Genomic DNA, 15,143 nt, shown 5'->3' with positions numbered 1-15,143 from the left:
AGGAGAGCCCCATCTCTTTCCTGTGTTTTAAAATTAGCTACAGACAGTTACCACTGCCTGAAACCATCATGAGCACAGACACCTCCATTAGGAGGACAGAGTTCTGCTGGTCTGCCTCGTGATGCGTTGGGGAAACTCTGGATTGCTTGACATCCCTTGAGGGGTTTAGTTCCTCCTGTAGTGACTTTCAGCACTTTGGCTTGCTGGAGCCTGTCATAATAGAAGAAAACAAATGTGAAGTCTATGCTTGTTAAAATATTCCTTTATTTCAAAGCTCTGATTTAAAGAATTGTATGAAACCAAGTATTTACATGCTGGAGGAAATAACCTTTCATTCCATTGAATTGTGGTGTAAAGCTTTTTTCCTGTTTTTTTTGTTTTTGTTCTAGCATACGCATATCCCTCGATTAATACCCATCATAACAAGTAATTGTACCTCCAAGTCTGTCGCTGTTAGAAGGTGAGCATTTGGTTTGAATTTCTTGTTTAGCAGTAGCTAGGTTCACATATAATTTTGGTAACACTCATATTTTAGTCATTAGTTTCTTCTCGGCACTGCAGAAAGAAAAACAAACAAACTTTTCCTGAAAGATGATTTTTGATTACATGTTATAATTGTGTCTTATTGTTGTAGCTTCCTTCAAGCTATGTTCTAGTCTTGCTCCTACTAACTAACTTTTATAGCTTATGATTTATACTATAAGTCATATTCTGCAATATTTTGTTGTCTGGAAGTTGGACTAGATGTTCTAATGATTCTTTCTGATCTTAAAATCTAAGTGTGCCCTGGTTGGGCTAACCTCCCTGGGAGATTTCTGCCTATGCTCTGCAGATCAGTTCTGTTGTAGTCTGAGCAGGAGGTCTTTGTGCTTGGTGACTTCTGTCAGACACAGATCGCATAGAATACTTTTGTCTTAGCCTCCTGAAATGAGGAAGGGAGGTAAATCTGAAGAGGTATGCCTTCATATGAAGCTAATGTGAAGTTTCCATGTGAAGCTTCAGCAAACAGGTACAAAGTGTTGTTAATTTGGATCTTTTGTTCTGTTCAGTGAAAAAGGAGCTTTTCAGATTGTTTTGTTCTGTCAACTCCCTCTTCAGACTTCTGTTTGAGCGAGGACACTCTAATTATTTCGGGCTGTTTATTGATGGCAATTGCAGAGAGGTAGTATTTTTGGGGAGACCTTATTAAATTCTGTAATGTTCAGTAAACCTCCATAGTGAGAGATGATTGTGCTATGGCAGGTGTGGTGAAATCAGTGTGCTTCTGCTGACTTCGGTGTTTCTCCTGCTTCCTTTCTCAGGCGCTGTTTTGAATTTTTAGACTTGTTGTTACAGGAATGGCAAACTCACTCCCTAGAAAGGTAGGCTCTAAAAACAATTCAGTGGGTTAATACTCTCCGAAAGTCTGGGGAAGTTGGGCCAACAGAGTGATACAGATCCTTAAAGAATGATCCAGTGGGTGGGATCCGATATGTTTTTGTGGAGAAAAGGCACATCTTGGACATCTGGCTGAATGCATCCTTAAACTTGCATTTTCCTTTTATACCAATATGTGAAGCAACATGTGATAACCTTCACCTCATCTAGCAGGAATGCTTGAGAGCTGTATGATAGTTCATACTGTATGTGGAGAAGAGTTTGGGATGCAATTCCTTAATCTCAAACTGCCCCGAACTATTTTAAGAGTTAGGTATTTTTATACATAAACTGTTTCCATACCTAGCTAAGGGCTGGCCTTGGAAGAACCCTGCTCGCCTTTTCCTAGTCAGCAGCCTGGGTGAAAGAAAACTGACTTTTAAGGAAGAGTAAATAAAGCCACCAAAGGAGCCTATGTGAAAACTGGAGCATCTAATTAACTCCTCTGTTCTTGGAGACCAACACAAAATCATCATACTGGGGTCATTTGTTTATAAATTGTGCATCTTTATAGACAGCACTTCCTTTGTATTTCAGACACATATCAGTGTTAGCAGAAACAATAAAGAAGGGAATCCACGATGCAGACTCAGAAGCCAGGATAGAGGCAAGAAAGTAAGTGCAAGCTGTTGTTGGTGTTGTTTCTTTCTCTACTTAATTTTAGTCATTAAATTGCCCATGAATTGCCTCCTGGAAGGTGCCGAGTGCCTTCAACTCCTTGGTTTGTAACAAGAGTGAAAGCCTTGTCTCTGCATCATTGTGAAAGGGCTGTTTGTTAGACTTGAAGAAAGCAGCATCCACTGGGGCCTTTTTGAATCAGACTCACAGAAATACATTCGGCTTTTAGCTTTTTTATTAGAAATAGATACTGAGCAGCTAGTCCCAAACTAATATCAGTTATATATCTTATATAGTTATATATATATATCAGTTCTATATCTGATAAATATCTGATTGGGACTAGTATCTCCTGTTTATGGTAGACAGCTGGAGGGATTCTGCTGTATTAAAGCTTTCCTGACTGCTTGTGCTGCAAAGTGCCAAATGGTGTGTTCCTCATTTCAATTGATTTGTCTTCTGTGGATCTGCTTCTTCAGCTCCTAGTAGTACCCAAATCTCAAGTGTGTTACAGGGGAAGGACTAACAAACTGCTGCTGTGTAAGGGCTCTGCCTGTATCTTTGCTCCACTGACCCCTAAAACATGACAAGAAAGTCTCAGTACCATGACTGTCGTATTTGCAGGTGTTACTGGGGTTTTCATGGTCACTTCAGCCGAGAGGCAGAGCATTTGTATCACACCCTGGAATCATCCTACCAAAAGGCCCTGCAGTCTCATTTGAAGAACTCTGACAGCATCGTGTCCTTGCCACAGTCAGATCGCTCCTCTTCGAGCTCTCAGGAGAGTCTCAAGTAAGTCTTCTGGTGTCCCTACCTTTAACTTTACCTGAAGAACTGCAAGTAAGTCCACGGAACTGGAGGAAGCCATCGTGTTGCTTTGGGTACCATTTGCATTATTTTCCTTGTGTCTTGTCTGGTCATCATTTGGTCTCAACATTTTGGCTTCCCCCAAATTACTTCTTTTGAGATAAGTGTATTAAAGCTGGAAAGCCAGGAAAAGTATGGCTTTTTAAAAATCATTATCTTAAATCCCTAAAAATTTTAGGAGACTTTTGCTCAGACATTGTCGGTCATTGCTTCGAGGCATGCTTGGTTTGAAATTCTTTGTTTAGCCTTAATCCTAGAGGTGCAAAAAAATGAAGAAAAACAAAACAAAAACCTCAAACCCTTGTTCAGCTAAAGTACACAGATTTTTTTCTTGATGCTTTTATAAAAAATTTTAAGATGATGCTCTATTTATACTTAAGCAACAAGCTTCATTAGTCTATCCCTGTATGTAATTTTCTATTAACTCAATAGTATGCTTCACGAAGAGAGTAGTGATGTTGATGGTGGCTCTGAAATAAGTTTTGTTCTACTGAATATTTATTTTAACTTCTAGCCGTCCCTTGTCTGCCAAAAGAAGTCCTACTGGAAGCACTGCATCTAGAGGTGAGAACAGGAGCTGGGAAAAATGCAATCAGGTGTTGCTGAAGAAACATGAAGTACAGGGATGATTTTGATGAGTTTACTGCTCCTTAAAAATGGCAACTTATTATGTAAAATTCTTGTATTGGTTGTGGGTCATATATCTCTTTTTATGCATTAACTGCTGATATAATGGTGCTTTTGAAAGCTCATCAATCTGTTACTGCTTGTATCTCTGAAGGGAAGGCTAGAAAGCCTTGAGAGCCATAGCCAAGGTAGGTTGTTTAGAAGTGCAGCACCTGGAATAAACTCCTGCTGAAACTAGGACGTACAACTGCATGGACTGGTTGTCCAGTTAGCTTTACTGTTTTCTCTCATTCTCTGTGGTTTCATATTTGTTGGATACATCTTCTGCACACAACTTTGAGTGTTATATTCCACCTTGTTGTTAAACTATTTGGCTAATGTTGCTGCACCATAGGAGACTAAAGTGCAATCACACAACGGGGATGTAGTTTTTTTTAGTAGCTATGTTTGGGTTTTTTTTACCCTATAAGCTCAAGCTGGTATATCTGTAACTATGTTGCCAAGTAGAGTCAATTGTTCTTTACTAAATGCATGCACTAGATGTGTTTAGTCTGAAGAGTGGTTTTTAATATGGAATGTAACATACAATGACTTGGTCATGTGTAAGAGAAAGCATATTGATTTCCACCAGCACTAAGTTTGTGTTCTAGCTGGCTTGTGCATTTAATACATCCCTCTGAAACTTTTGATTCAAGGTGAAGTTGAGACAGAGCCTGTGTGTGATTATGCACATACAAATAAGTGGTTGCAGGTGAATATATGAGCCTCAAACTTAAGAAGGGAAGAATCAATAAGTGAGATGGTTGGAAAGATGTCAGCAGATGTCCAGCAAGGCACAGGATCTGGGCTAATTGACCTGCAGGTCTGTTCTGGCCAGGTGCTTACCAGCTGGTGATGGGTATTGTGGCCAAGTTTTCTCTGGTAGGTCCTATTAGAAATTCCTGTGTTTTTGGCCTTGACAGCCTTTCTGATCTCAGTGTGTAGGCTAGCATCTGATAAAATTGCTAGAGGTGACTCTGGTTGAAAGCATTGCTATATCTTTGCAGGCAGTGTGCAGAAGCCCACAATGCCTTACTAAAGTAGTCTAAGCTGTGATAATTTGAGTGCCAGCATAAAGCTGTGGAGAGAGCCCACAATAAAAACAATATGTTAAACTGTTTGACAGACCATTTTGAAGTGCACAGCTCAAAAAAAAAAATCTTCATTCTTTATTTTGTTCTACATCCCCATCTGCAGCATCTACAGTAAGTACAAAATCGGTGTCAACACCAGGATCTCTGCAGCGATCCCGCAGTGACGTTGATGTGAATGCAGCAGCTAGTGCCAAGTCAAAAGTGACATCCGGAGCATCTACCCCCTTCAGTTCTGCTGCAGCCTTGCCCCCAGGCTCGTATGCATCACTAGGTAAATCTACATAATTTCTACAGTTGCAGTTAGTTTTCTTTACTACCAGAAAGTGCATAGGTTTTTTGATTTAAATATTAAACTCTGTATTTGCAAAAGCAAAACTCTGAGATACCTACCAACCTGCCCAGGGTCAGGGCATGGTCTCTGCACTTGGGGCTTAAGGTAAAAACTTGAAAAGGGATATAACTTACAAGCACTTTTTAAAATTGCTTTGATAGTCTTCCTCTCTCACCTTTTTTTCTGGGGAGTTTCTATTCTGCCTCTGTGACACTGTTGAAGAGAATCCTCAAGGTCCTTTCTGATATGTCACCTCCTTCTCCTTCCCTGAGGCTGGTTTTCCATGGTTCATTTTAGGTTTTTCAGACTAGACCTTGACTGAGTTGCTCACTTTCTCTTTTGCAAGAGAAAAGAAGTGTAGAATTCGAGAGGCATTAGGTCTTTCGATTTCACTACACAGTAAGGACATAACTAGCCATTCTTTAGGCAGGCTCCTTCTGGATTATAACCACATGTCACATTTTTTTTCCAAGTACAGTATGTCGTTGTTAGGTGCCCTGTTTTGTCTGACTGTTAGGTGCCCTGTATTTGACTGTTTTTTTCTGCTGGAGTTATGCTCTTGCTACCTGGCTGAAGAAGGAAATGCAAATTGGTGATTAATGCTATTTTCTTAGCCTCAACTTGGTTTCATTAGTCTAGATTTGTCCCAAATGGTGCTGAGTACTTGAGCTGGTTTCTCATTCTGTTGTTTTCATACTCTCTTAGTTCCAGGCCTTTCACTGATTTATCTTCATAAGAGTGAGAAGAATCAGATGCCTGGTCCACACCAGAATCACTGGTCTTGATTTCCATTGTGTAGATTAAGCCTTTACTGAATCAGATGAAATGTAGCTCCTTAGTGTAGAGTCTTTAGTTTGATGTAAAAATGTTCTGTACGTTATGTAGGATGCTTTCTATAGACTCCTTTAGCAAGTAAGGTTTTTCTTGTGTCTAAAATCTTTTATCTTGGCTTAAATCTCTTCGTTGTATTTGGTTCAGAGATTGTGCGGTAGTTTTTATCATGGCTTAAGTTGGTCATTCTTCATTGCAGTAAAAACTGAATACAGCTTATGGAGCTGAATGCATGTTAGTGTGTTTTAAAGCTTTCAGTCACGGGAATTTAGTTGCTCTGTATACTGGCTTCAGTGGCAAAACGGCTTTAAGACAGTCCTATATCATGAGGAAGAAGGGGAATAGAGGGGAAGAAACTGTTAAAACTGTCTTTGTTTTTTTCCAGGAGGCTGTGAATACAGTGTCAGCCTCATGCTTAAGGCAAACTGTAGCAGAAAAAGTGACAAACTCACTCTGACTGTTACTTTAATGCAGACATGTGGTTGTACCTAAAGGATTCTATTTCCCTTTGAACTAATAAGGAAATTTGTCACCTGTACATTTCCATGAAATAAGTACTGAGACAATACCCGGGGTTTAGCCAAGTTCAGTGTTATTGTAGAATTAAAAAAAAAAAAATTAAATACATTCTCTAGGTGCTTCAAGCTTATATTTGCTGCTTAATAAAAATTCCTTTTCCTTTTCATCTCTCTGTACTGATTCTTCCCTATTAATCCTTTCCTTTATTTTTTTTTTAATTTGCTTAAAGATGGTACTACCACTAAACCCGAGGGTAAGCAGTCTCTCTGTGTTAACCGAGGTGTGTCTGCAGTCGTACCACCCCTACCTGGTCTCTGTTCTCCAAGTGTTTCCTGGTTCTCATCCGTGTTCACTGGTGATCTGCATGAAGTGTTGCATGGTTGTTCTGCTCATTTTGATGCCATGGGGTTTTCTTCACTTCTCCGAGCTCTGGCCCACTAACAGGCACTGCGCTGGTTTTATGCCTGATTCCTGATCACCGAATTGTATCTAGGTCTCTATTTCAAAGGGTGCTTTTGGTTGAAGGTGACCTGTGCACAGATTAAAAAAAAAAAAAAAAGGCTTGTGTTTTCCAGCTCTATGTGTAAAGGTTTGCTGTGTTTTTCCATCTGAAGCTCAGGTCTCAACTGCCAAATGCTTTCAGAGGGAGACTGGGCAGCAAGAGAGTTTAATGAGATGATCACATGGCAGAAAAATGAGGGCAGTAAACAATGATCTCCAAGGAAGGAATATTTAGTCAGTCTCTTTAAACCTGAGCGCTCTTTTATTGATAACTGAGTAAGGTAGCATATATCTAAGGCTGTTGAAGGGAAAGCCTTTTTCCCAAGAGAAGACACAGTGAGCCTGGTAGTTTGGGAGGGCTCCCAGTCCGGTTCTCTGGCTCTTTGTCAGGGCTTGTTCTTTATTTCTCACTTCTCAAGCGAGGAAAGATCACTGGGAAATCACTCAAGGTAGACAGGGATAGAAAACAAGAAGACCTTATGTATAATGAAGAAGAAACCCCCTACAAACCCACTTTTTCCTGATGCAAGTCTCTTCTCAAGGGATCTGTTAGTGTCTTGTGGGACATCTCCTTGCCTGCAGTAGAATGTGGTGTTCTGAGAAGTGCCACCATGTCCTTGTAGGTGTGCAATTTCTTTCCTCCCTATCATTGATTCATTGAGTTGTTATTTAAAGGGAAAAGATTCTACCATCCCCTGAACTGGCATTTAATCTTAGTATAGATAAATGGACTGGTTCTTAATCATGGGCAAGTGTTTATGCTTTGATCTGTCAGGGATAAGGAATGTGAAGTTAACTTAAACATCTATATTTCTAAATCAAAAGCCAGTTGGATGAAAATTCCAAACTGATACAGATTGGAGGTTTCTTCTTCCCTTCTCAGTTCGCAAACCTTTCCAGTTTCACTCTAACTTTGGAAAGTTGAGTATTAATGTCAGTTTATGAAATACCTTATGCAACTCTTTAAAATGCTCTCCTAGGCTGTAAGTAACATTCATGGAGGGCTGTTTTAACATCTGTCCTCCAAAATACCTTTAGTTTATTAAATGCTTTGTTGTCCTGATGCAGAAGCTTTTTGGTTGCTTTGTTTTGATTCAACTACTTTGGAAGCAGATCAGATTTTTTTTTTTAAATAAAAATAATAGAAAACAGGAAGTTGCTTTAGAGGTGGGAATTCTGAAATAAACTTTCAGAAATGGAGTTTGCCATTAGCTTCATGTTAAACTGCATCTCATGTCATCTTTCTGCTGGAGGATTCTCTGGGGCGAGGATAGGGATCGGGGAGGATTATAACAACAGGCACACTTGCAATCTGAGCGCTTGCAGGATGCCTTTAATCAGGATGCTTGAAGCTCTTCATTGTCTCTGGTTTCCTTTGAGGCAGGTGAGGGGGAAAAACAGCCTTTGTTTGGAGTTCAGTGTGTCCTTGAGAGGTGGGCCAAGGTCTTCTGCCAATTCTCTGATCTTACAGAGTTGGTTAGTAACTGCAGGGAAGACCAAACTTTATACTCTTGACATAAATGTAAAAATTAAGTAGGTGAAAAATAGAAAAGACTCCTTGCTCTGAGAGAAAATAAAACAAAAACAATCTCTCTCTCTGTCTCTCTCTCTCTCTCTCTCTCTTTATATATATATACAAAATGCTTTTAAAACATAAATGGCAGAAATTCCATTTCCCCTCATCCTACATTTTTTGCAGGTCACCTGTAACTAACTAACTGAAGAGCAAATTCCTGTGGCTTTGTGTGGTTCAGTGCATTAAATGTGCAGTCTGGTTCCCATCATGACTTTCTGTAGCTGCAGTGTACAAGTTCAGCACCTTTCCCTCTGACGGCAGCCAGCACTGCGCTCCCTTGGCAGTCCCCTCTGCTTTGCCCTCATCCTTCCCTCTCTGTTTTGTTTTCGAGTCGTCGAGGCGTCTCAAGGCAGGAGCAGAATAAAAGTGGGTTATGCCAGTGACAGGAATATAAGCTAGCAGCGGAGTGTTGGGCCTTTGATTTTTGTATTGTCGTCTTAGTTGGAAAACTGGTAGAAAGCACTTTTTAGAGGGGTGGCATAAATCTGTATACAGCTTAAATCCTTGTAGGTCTGGCTGTCTGTGTTGCAAGGCTGTGCCTTTGTGCTGTGAACAAATTCCTCATGCAGGCGCCTCATGCGTGGATCTCTGGAACTTTCTTAGGAGATCTGTAGGCAGAAAGTTTGTGAGATTGAAGTATTTATAGACTTGATCAATACCTACAACTAGTGCTCTGCAAGTAGCAATTGTGTTCTAAGTAATCTTTAAATTATGCATGATGAAGTTAACCTTGGACCCAGTTATTTTATCAGGAATCATGTTTTCAAGGAATACCTTATGGAAATACTGAACCTGGCGAGCACAGAAATAACTTATTTCTCTTCTTTGCAAAATAGTAAAGTTTAATCTTCCCACATGGTACAAACTCTGCTTCACCTTCAGTTCCAGAGTCAAGCAATTGGAAATTGAATCGTGTTTTTGAAAAAACAGTGTTTGTTCAGTTGAGATAGGTTCTCCTTTCAGCATTTGAAGTTGTATTCTAAATGCTTTTATTTTTAGGATACTGCGAAGGGACAGTCTTGTGTATGTATATATTTTTGGTTTGGTGGAAGATTATTTCCTTATTTTACTCTTGATCACGAGAAACAGTTCACTTCTGCCTCTTTTGCTTCCCATCTCACACAATCACCTTTCTCTTGATTTCACTGTAATTTTTCAGACATTGTTCCTCACTGATATTTGCCAGTACATCATTTGCAGGATAATGTTTCCGTAGCAAATAATCCCTGTTAGGTTGTGCTTATACCTGATGCCTCCTTTACCAAGGTATATGATTTCCCCTACAGGTTAGATATGTTTTTTTGACAACATTTCACTGTGTTTAGACCTTTATGGTCTCTTATATCTTGGAAACAGATTATAAGATTAAGAAAATAGGGGTTTATTTCAATAAGCAAGCATGTGCTTTAGAGAAGATGGCAGATTATTGTGCTCAGTTTTTTGCTTTGGAGAACTTGACTCATCATTTTCCTTGCTGTAATATCTGAAAGCTGCAGTATCTATGTTTCAAGCAAGGGATCAGTTAAGGGGGAAAAGAGGATTCATAGAAATTGCAATTTTTGTTATTTGTGTGCCTTTTTTTTTCTCTTCCTAAAGTGAGCAGAAGAGAAGCCTTTCCCAAAAGGAGGAAGCATAAATTCCAGACTGTCCTGAAGCTAGCAAGTTAAGACAAATGAGATGGGAGGACATTTCCCACAGCGACATAACTCTTATTAGTTTATTATTATTATTCATTAGAAAAGAAATTCTTTGTCTTAGATTTTCAGCTATCCTAGACTCAAAGAGAGGCCTATTTTGTCAACTATCTGGCTCTTTAGTAAAAACTTGAAAAATAAAGTTTTAAGGAAGTGAAGTTCTTGTCCTGGCCTCAAAGTTTGGTCGTCTTGTCAATGGGCTTAGTAGGACTAAGCTTAAGCTAAAAACAAGGAGTCTGAGCATGTCAGCTTAAACTGAACAACCAAGATCTCACAAGAAAGACTTGGGAAACCAAGAGGTTTCCCTGTTCACTTGGTTGGTCTCTTTGCAAGTGCTGATTTCTGACTTCAGCTGGTGTCAAAGCCAGTGAGTTTCTTGCCTGTTTGTGCAGGGCGGTGGCCCTGGTGCTGGTTTGCTTGGGAGAGAACTCTGCAAACCCAGGGGTGCATTGAGAGATTATGGGACCACATGCAACTGGGTGGTGACGCAGATGGGGGATCCTGGATATAAAGGATATATATCCTTTATATATACCTGTATCCTAAAGGATATATATACCTATAAAAGCTATACTGTTTTTCTCAGAATATAGTAATTCTTCTAAGAGAAGCTGAAAAATGGTGGTTATAAAATATGGATTGCTTTATCTGTGGTTTGAACTAGATATTACTGAAAGCAAAGAAGTTTTGTGATGGGAAATGTTTGCTTTAGATTTTTTAACCAAAAAAAAAAAAGTCTGAATAACTTGCCTGTTTTGTTTTTCTGGTTAGTCTTCCTTGAAATTAATTTTTTTCTCTGGGGTAAGATGATAAAGCCATACAGATAATTTTATGTGCAAATAACTATTGGATGTGAATGCTGACTTCTGTTTGCAGGTTAGGTGACATTATTAAGGGAATGCAACTGACATTTGTGTTGTATAGATGAAAATCTGTATGAATGTGCTATGAATGATATGATACATGCTAAAATCTCAAAGATTTTCAAGCCAGATAGATACACTATCTTACAGATCTTACATTATTGTAAAATGAACAGTTCTTGGATGCCATAAAACTAATTTAAAAATTATACCTGTACGTGAAAAGGCAGAGAGAGAGAGCTGATCATGTAGCTATAAAATCATAGCCTTGTTTTTATCCTGTACAGATTTGCTTAAGGTGATTTTTCAGTGTTTGGTGTGTGGGGTGTGTGTGTGTTTTTTTTTTTTTTTTTTTTTTTTTTTCTCCCCTCCCTTTCTCTCCCTTCTCTTCTCTTGTTTAAGCTTAGAACTAAATTTGGAAAGTGTCATTAAGAATCTTTATTCTTGAACAGTATTTTTATTTTTGAATCACTAGCGTGCTTACAGAAAGCAAGACTACTTCTATTAAAAATAAATATATGCTGTTTACTAAAAGAAAGTATCACTTTGAAAGCATTTTGGCAGTTTGTGTTTCAAGGACTCTGTAACTACATATGAGAATATAAGAAAGCATTCTTTGCTTGTAATTTTTGCCCAGAATTTGAGAGGCTGTTTTTCCCTTGTTTTATTTTATTACATGGACTTGAAGCAACCATGAAAAAGTCCTCCTAATGCACTCTTACTGTGCTATCACAGTATTTACACTTTTACATGCCTTTTGCCTATGAAGCCACCGTGATGGTGTCTTTTGCAGTAAATTTAGAGTAAATTTAGGTCAAGTTGTTAAGCATGCCTGATGGTGAGCTCAGGAGTAGAAGGTGGGAATGTCATGAATTTCTGATTTCTACCCATTCGGGTTGTCACGTGCACAATGCAGGGACAGCTGCTGCTGCTTCAGGAGGGTTAGTTCAAATATTCATCAGACTCTTTGGAAGGATGAGAAAGCCAATATCTGTATCGGCATGCTTGTTCCTCCTGTGTGAGAGGAATCTTTCATTCCACGCCCTTTGGACATCTACTAGGCCAAAAATTGCCAGTAAAACCTGCCAGTCAAAAAAGGAAGCAGATTTTTGTCTTCAACACATTCGAATGTGTTAATGTTGGTAGGAAGCTTCCCATTGACTCTGAGGAGCTTCGCGATAGCCTTGAACTCTTTGTTCTAATTCAGCTGATACTCACACATTGATTTTAATTTGGGCCTTCAGTTTTCCTTCTCTAAGATCAGAAAACAGTATTGTCAAAACCAAATTTGGTTTCTCTTTATATACTGGTTTTTGCTTTGTTTCATGGATGATCATTTATTACATGTTTTCCCAGTTTCTTTTGTGTCTTAGTCATCTGAAGACAGAGTGATAAACTCATACTGTAGATGCAGGAAGAGCTTAAAATTTAAAGGAGCTTGAGAGGCCTCTACCTAAAGGAAATATCAGCCGATTTTCACCATCAGTTTTCAACAAACTTACCACTCAGTGCTTTCTACAGTGCTGAGGCTTTTGTGTTTTGGAAGGAGAGGTAGTTATTTCTATGGATATTTCTTAAAACTACTCAGGTTTAACATGTTACTATTTTGTACTCCAGCAGCTGCTACCAGCCATGCCCTACTGATGTGAGAAATACTCACACACAGGTGGTGGCTATAGTGGCTCCCTTCCAAGAGTGCGAGATCCTTCTGCTCCCTTCCCTGTGCATGCCTGCCCTATCCCATGGTGGGTTTGGGATGCAAGCTCCTCATCTCCTGCTAACCAAGCGTGTGCCTGGCCTGCGAGGCCTGGAATGGGGCAGCCAAGAGCTTGAGGCCTGGTCTGGGTTGGGCATTAGGCTGCCTCTTTACATGGGGCAGATGGTGTCTAAGGGCAGACAAGATCTGCAGCCTGGCCGAACGCCCTAGCGTGGGTGGACAGCCTTGCTGTGAGCCACATGGACGTGCTCAGAGCTAGTTTAGTTGAGCTAGTGATTAAAATGCAGCTTGTTACGTGTTCTCCTGGTGTCGTACCTACAGATAATCGTTTGAACATAGATGTGTTACCTTTCAGAGTTGCCTGAGCTTATTTTAAAGCTCGTTGCTGTTTGAGAAGATCTGCTTGTTGTCTCTTCCTTCTGCTAGCAAGCCCAGATTTTTTTCCCCCCTCAAAGTTGAGCGTTTTTGTAATTTGTCTATCAAAACTAAACAAGCCATGTTATGAATATCCTAAGAGCTGGGATAGAAGACTAGAGCTCTTGTCCATTCAGCCTGGACTATCGTTGTCATGTCCTGCATGTATATCTACCTTCTGTGGAGTCTTATTTTGAGGGCGTGTGAGAAATGTATGTGTCTGTTTATATTGCTATCTGTATGTTTATGGTAAAGATGTTAAGGTGGGAGCTAAGTTGTAGTTGCCTAGAATATTATCCTACTTCCCCCTTCCTCCCCCCCCCCCTTATTATTGTGCCTGCAGCTTGAAATCATCCTTTGAATGCAGGATAGCACTGGCATCAGTCCTGAGAAACAGCTTTGGATTTGGCCAAGAACTGAGTTGTAAAAAAATGTGCTGAGGGAGATCTTTGTGTTCCTCTTAATTATCTTTTCTTTCCAATTTACTGGAGACAGTTGAACCTTAGCACTGGAAAAGAACTTTCTGTAGGCAAGAGCCCTGTCCCAGGAAGGGGATGAACTGATGACCTTATAGGGGTTTTCTAGCTCAAATTTCTGTGGCTTTTTCATGAGGAAAGAACAGAAAAAGGAGCAAGAGCACTTTGAGACTTTATATTGATTCTCTGCTTAAATAGAGGGCAGCCACATGGAATCTTTTTTCCACAGTGTTGATTGTGTTGAATGGGGCTCTCCATTGCAAGTCAAGTTACACCGATGTAGGGATAGATATGTCAGGTCTGTAAACAGCAAGGAAATCTGAATGAAAGGGACCTGAAACAACTGTGCAGTTGAGCTGGGCTGCCAGACTCTGTGGTGTGCCGTGTACACATCAGTCAGGATACAGAGCACCGGGCTGCTGCTTGGAAATCCCAGCCATGGAATTTGGGGAGACATCTGTCATGTCTTACAGAGGGATCACCTTGTCACAAAGTAATAATTTGATATAGGATGTAGGAGACCAAAACTTATATTTTTTATTCTTTTATAAAGAAATTACTGTAGAACAGAAATAAAGGCTGTAGTGCAAGGTAATATATATATTTTTAATCATACCAGCTGTTAGCACTGCAGAAAGCGAAGAGATTTTTGGTCTTCTACTGTGTTTCCCCTCACTCCCCTTCCATCTCAGCCAGGCTTTTGAAACACATTGCTATTCCCTATAAAACTTCTTGAATACAACAACACTGCTAGTGAGAACAGGCAGTGCTTTAGACTGTTGCTTTTAGAAGACACCTATTAACAGTTGAATTTTGTTTGTTTTCCTCCAGGTCGGATTCGTACAAGGAGACAGAGCTCTGGCAGTGCCACAAGCGTCACCTCAACGCCTGCTGACTCCCGAGGACGTAGCCGGGCTAAAGTAGTTTCACAGTCCCAGCGTAAGAAGTGTTTTATTTTGAGCAGGGAGGGGGAGGAGAAAAATTGTTGTTAATGTTTCTCTTACATTGTGGTAGCATCTGACTGAGATCTGAGTTCCCCTCTGCTAAGGAGAGTGCTGTTGGGATGTGTAATGTAATGACACATTACATTAGTGAAAGGAATCCCTACTCAGCCATCTTTCACCGTATGCTTCTGCTGACAAATAAACCCCCAGATTGGAGCGCTTAGCTGTCACAAGCTGCTTTTTCACCTGTTGCACAGCAATCTTGCAGATTGCCATGAAGCGTATGACTAAACTTCCACAGGGTCCCGCTGAGACGTCTTCTGTGTCTGTAGCTGACTGCTGTCTCTCGGGTTCTTGCCCTACTAAGCTTATCTTGCTTATATTATTGTATTTCTGTACGTGCACAATGTGAATTGTCTAAGTTAGTGTGATTTAACATCCATTTAAAATAGGACATTACCCTTTCTGTGTAGATATAGGGGCAGTAACTTTGCTGTCAGGTTCATGGGGAACACATGTGCTCTCTGGCTTCCTTGCATGCCATGATTTCCCCTAAGAGCCATACATACCATTTTTGTCGAGTGTCTAAGAATATTGTCACTCAAACTTTAAAAGG

At 40.0% G+C, this 15,143-nt stretch overlaps 1 protein-coding gene across 1 annotated transcript in view; it reads left to right on the top strand.

Annotated features, from left to right (window-relative positions):
• Window positions 1–15,143, top strand: part of CLASP1 (cytoplasmic linker associated protein 1) — a 160,551-nt gene that overhangs the window by 79,649 nt on the left and 65,759 nt on the right. Inside the window, exons 14-21 of the mRNA XM_088519570.1 lie at window positions 390–460; window positions 1,302–1,361; window positions 1,954–2,031; window positions 2,659–2,826; window positions 3,416–3,465; window positions 4,765–4,932; window positions 6,572–6,622; window positions 14,415–14,522. Of these exons, the coding sequence (XP_088375696.1) occupies window positions 390–460; window positions 1,302–1,361; window positions 1,954–2,031; window positions 2,659–2,826; window positions 3,416–3,465; window positions 4,765–4,932; window positions 6,572–6,622; window positions 14,415–14,522 (754 nt within the window). The remainder of the gene's footprint in view (window positions 1–389; window positions 461–1,301; window positions 1,362–1,953; window positions 2,032–2,658; window positions 2,827–3,415; window positions 3,466–4,764; window positions 4,933–6,571; window positions 6,623–14,414; window positions 14,523–15,143) is intronic.

Source organism: Tinamus guttatus, unplaced genomic scaffold (genome assembly GCF_059628265.1).
Source record: "Tinamus guttatus ecotype Peru unplaced genomic scaffold, ASM5962826v1 Tinamus_guttatus_pri_ptg000060l, whole genome shotgun sequence".
In the NCBI taxonomy this organism is placed as follows: Eukaryota; Metazoa; Chordata; class Aves; order Tinamiformes; family Tinamidae; genus Tinamus; species Tinamus guttatus.
The sequence above is the reverse complement of the archived record's forward strand: the minus strand, read 5'-3'. Positions and strand labels throughout refer to the sequence as shown.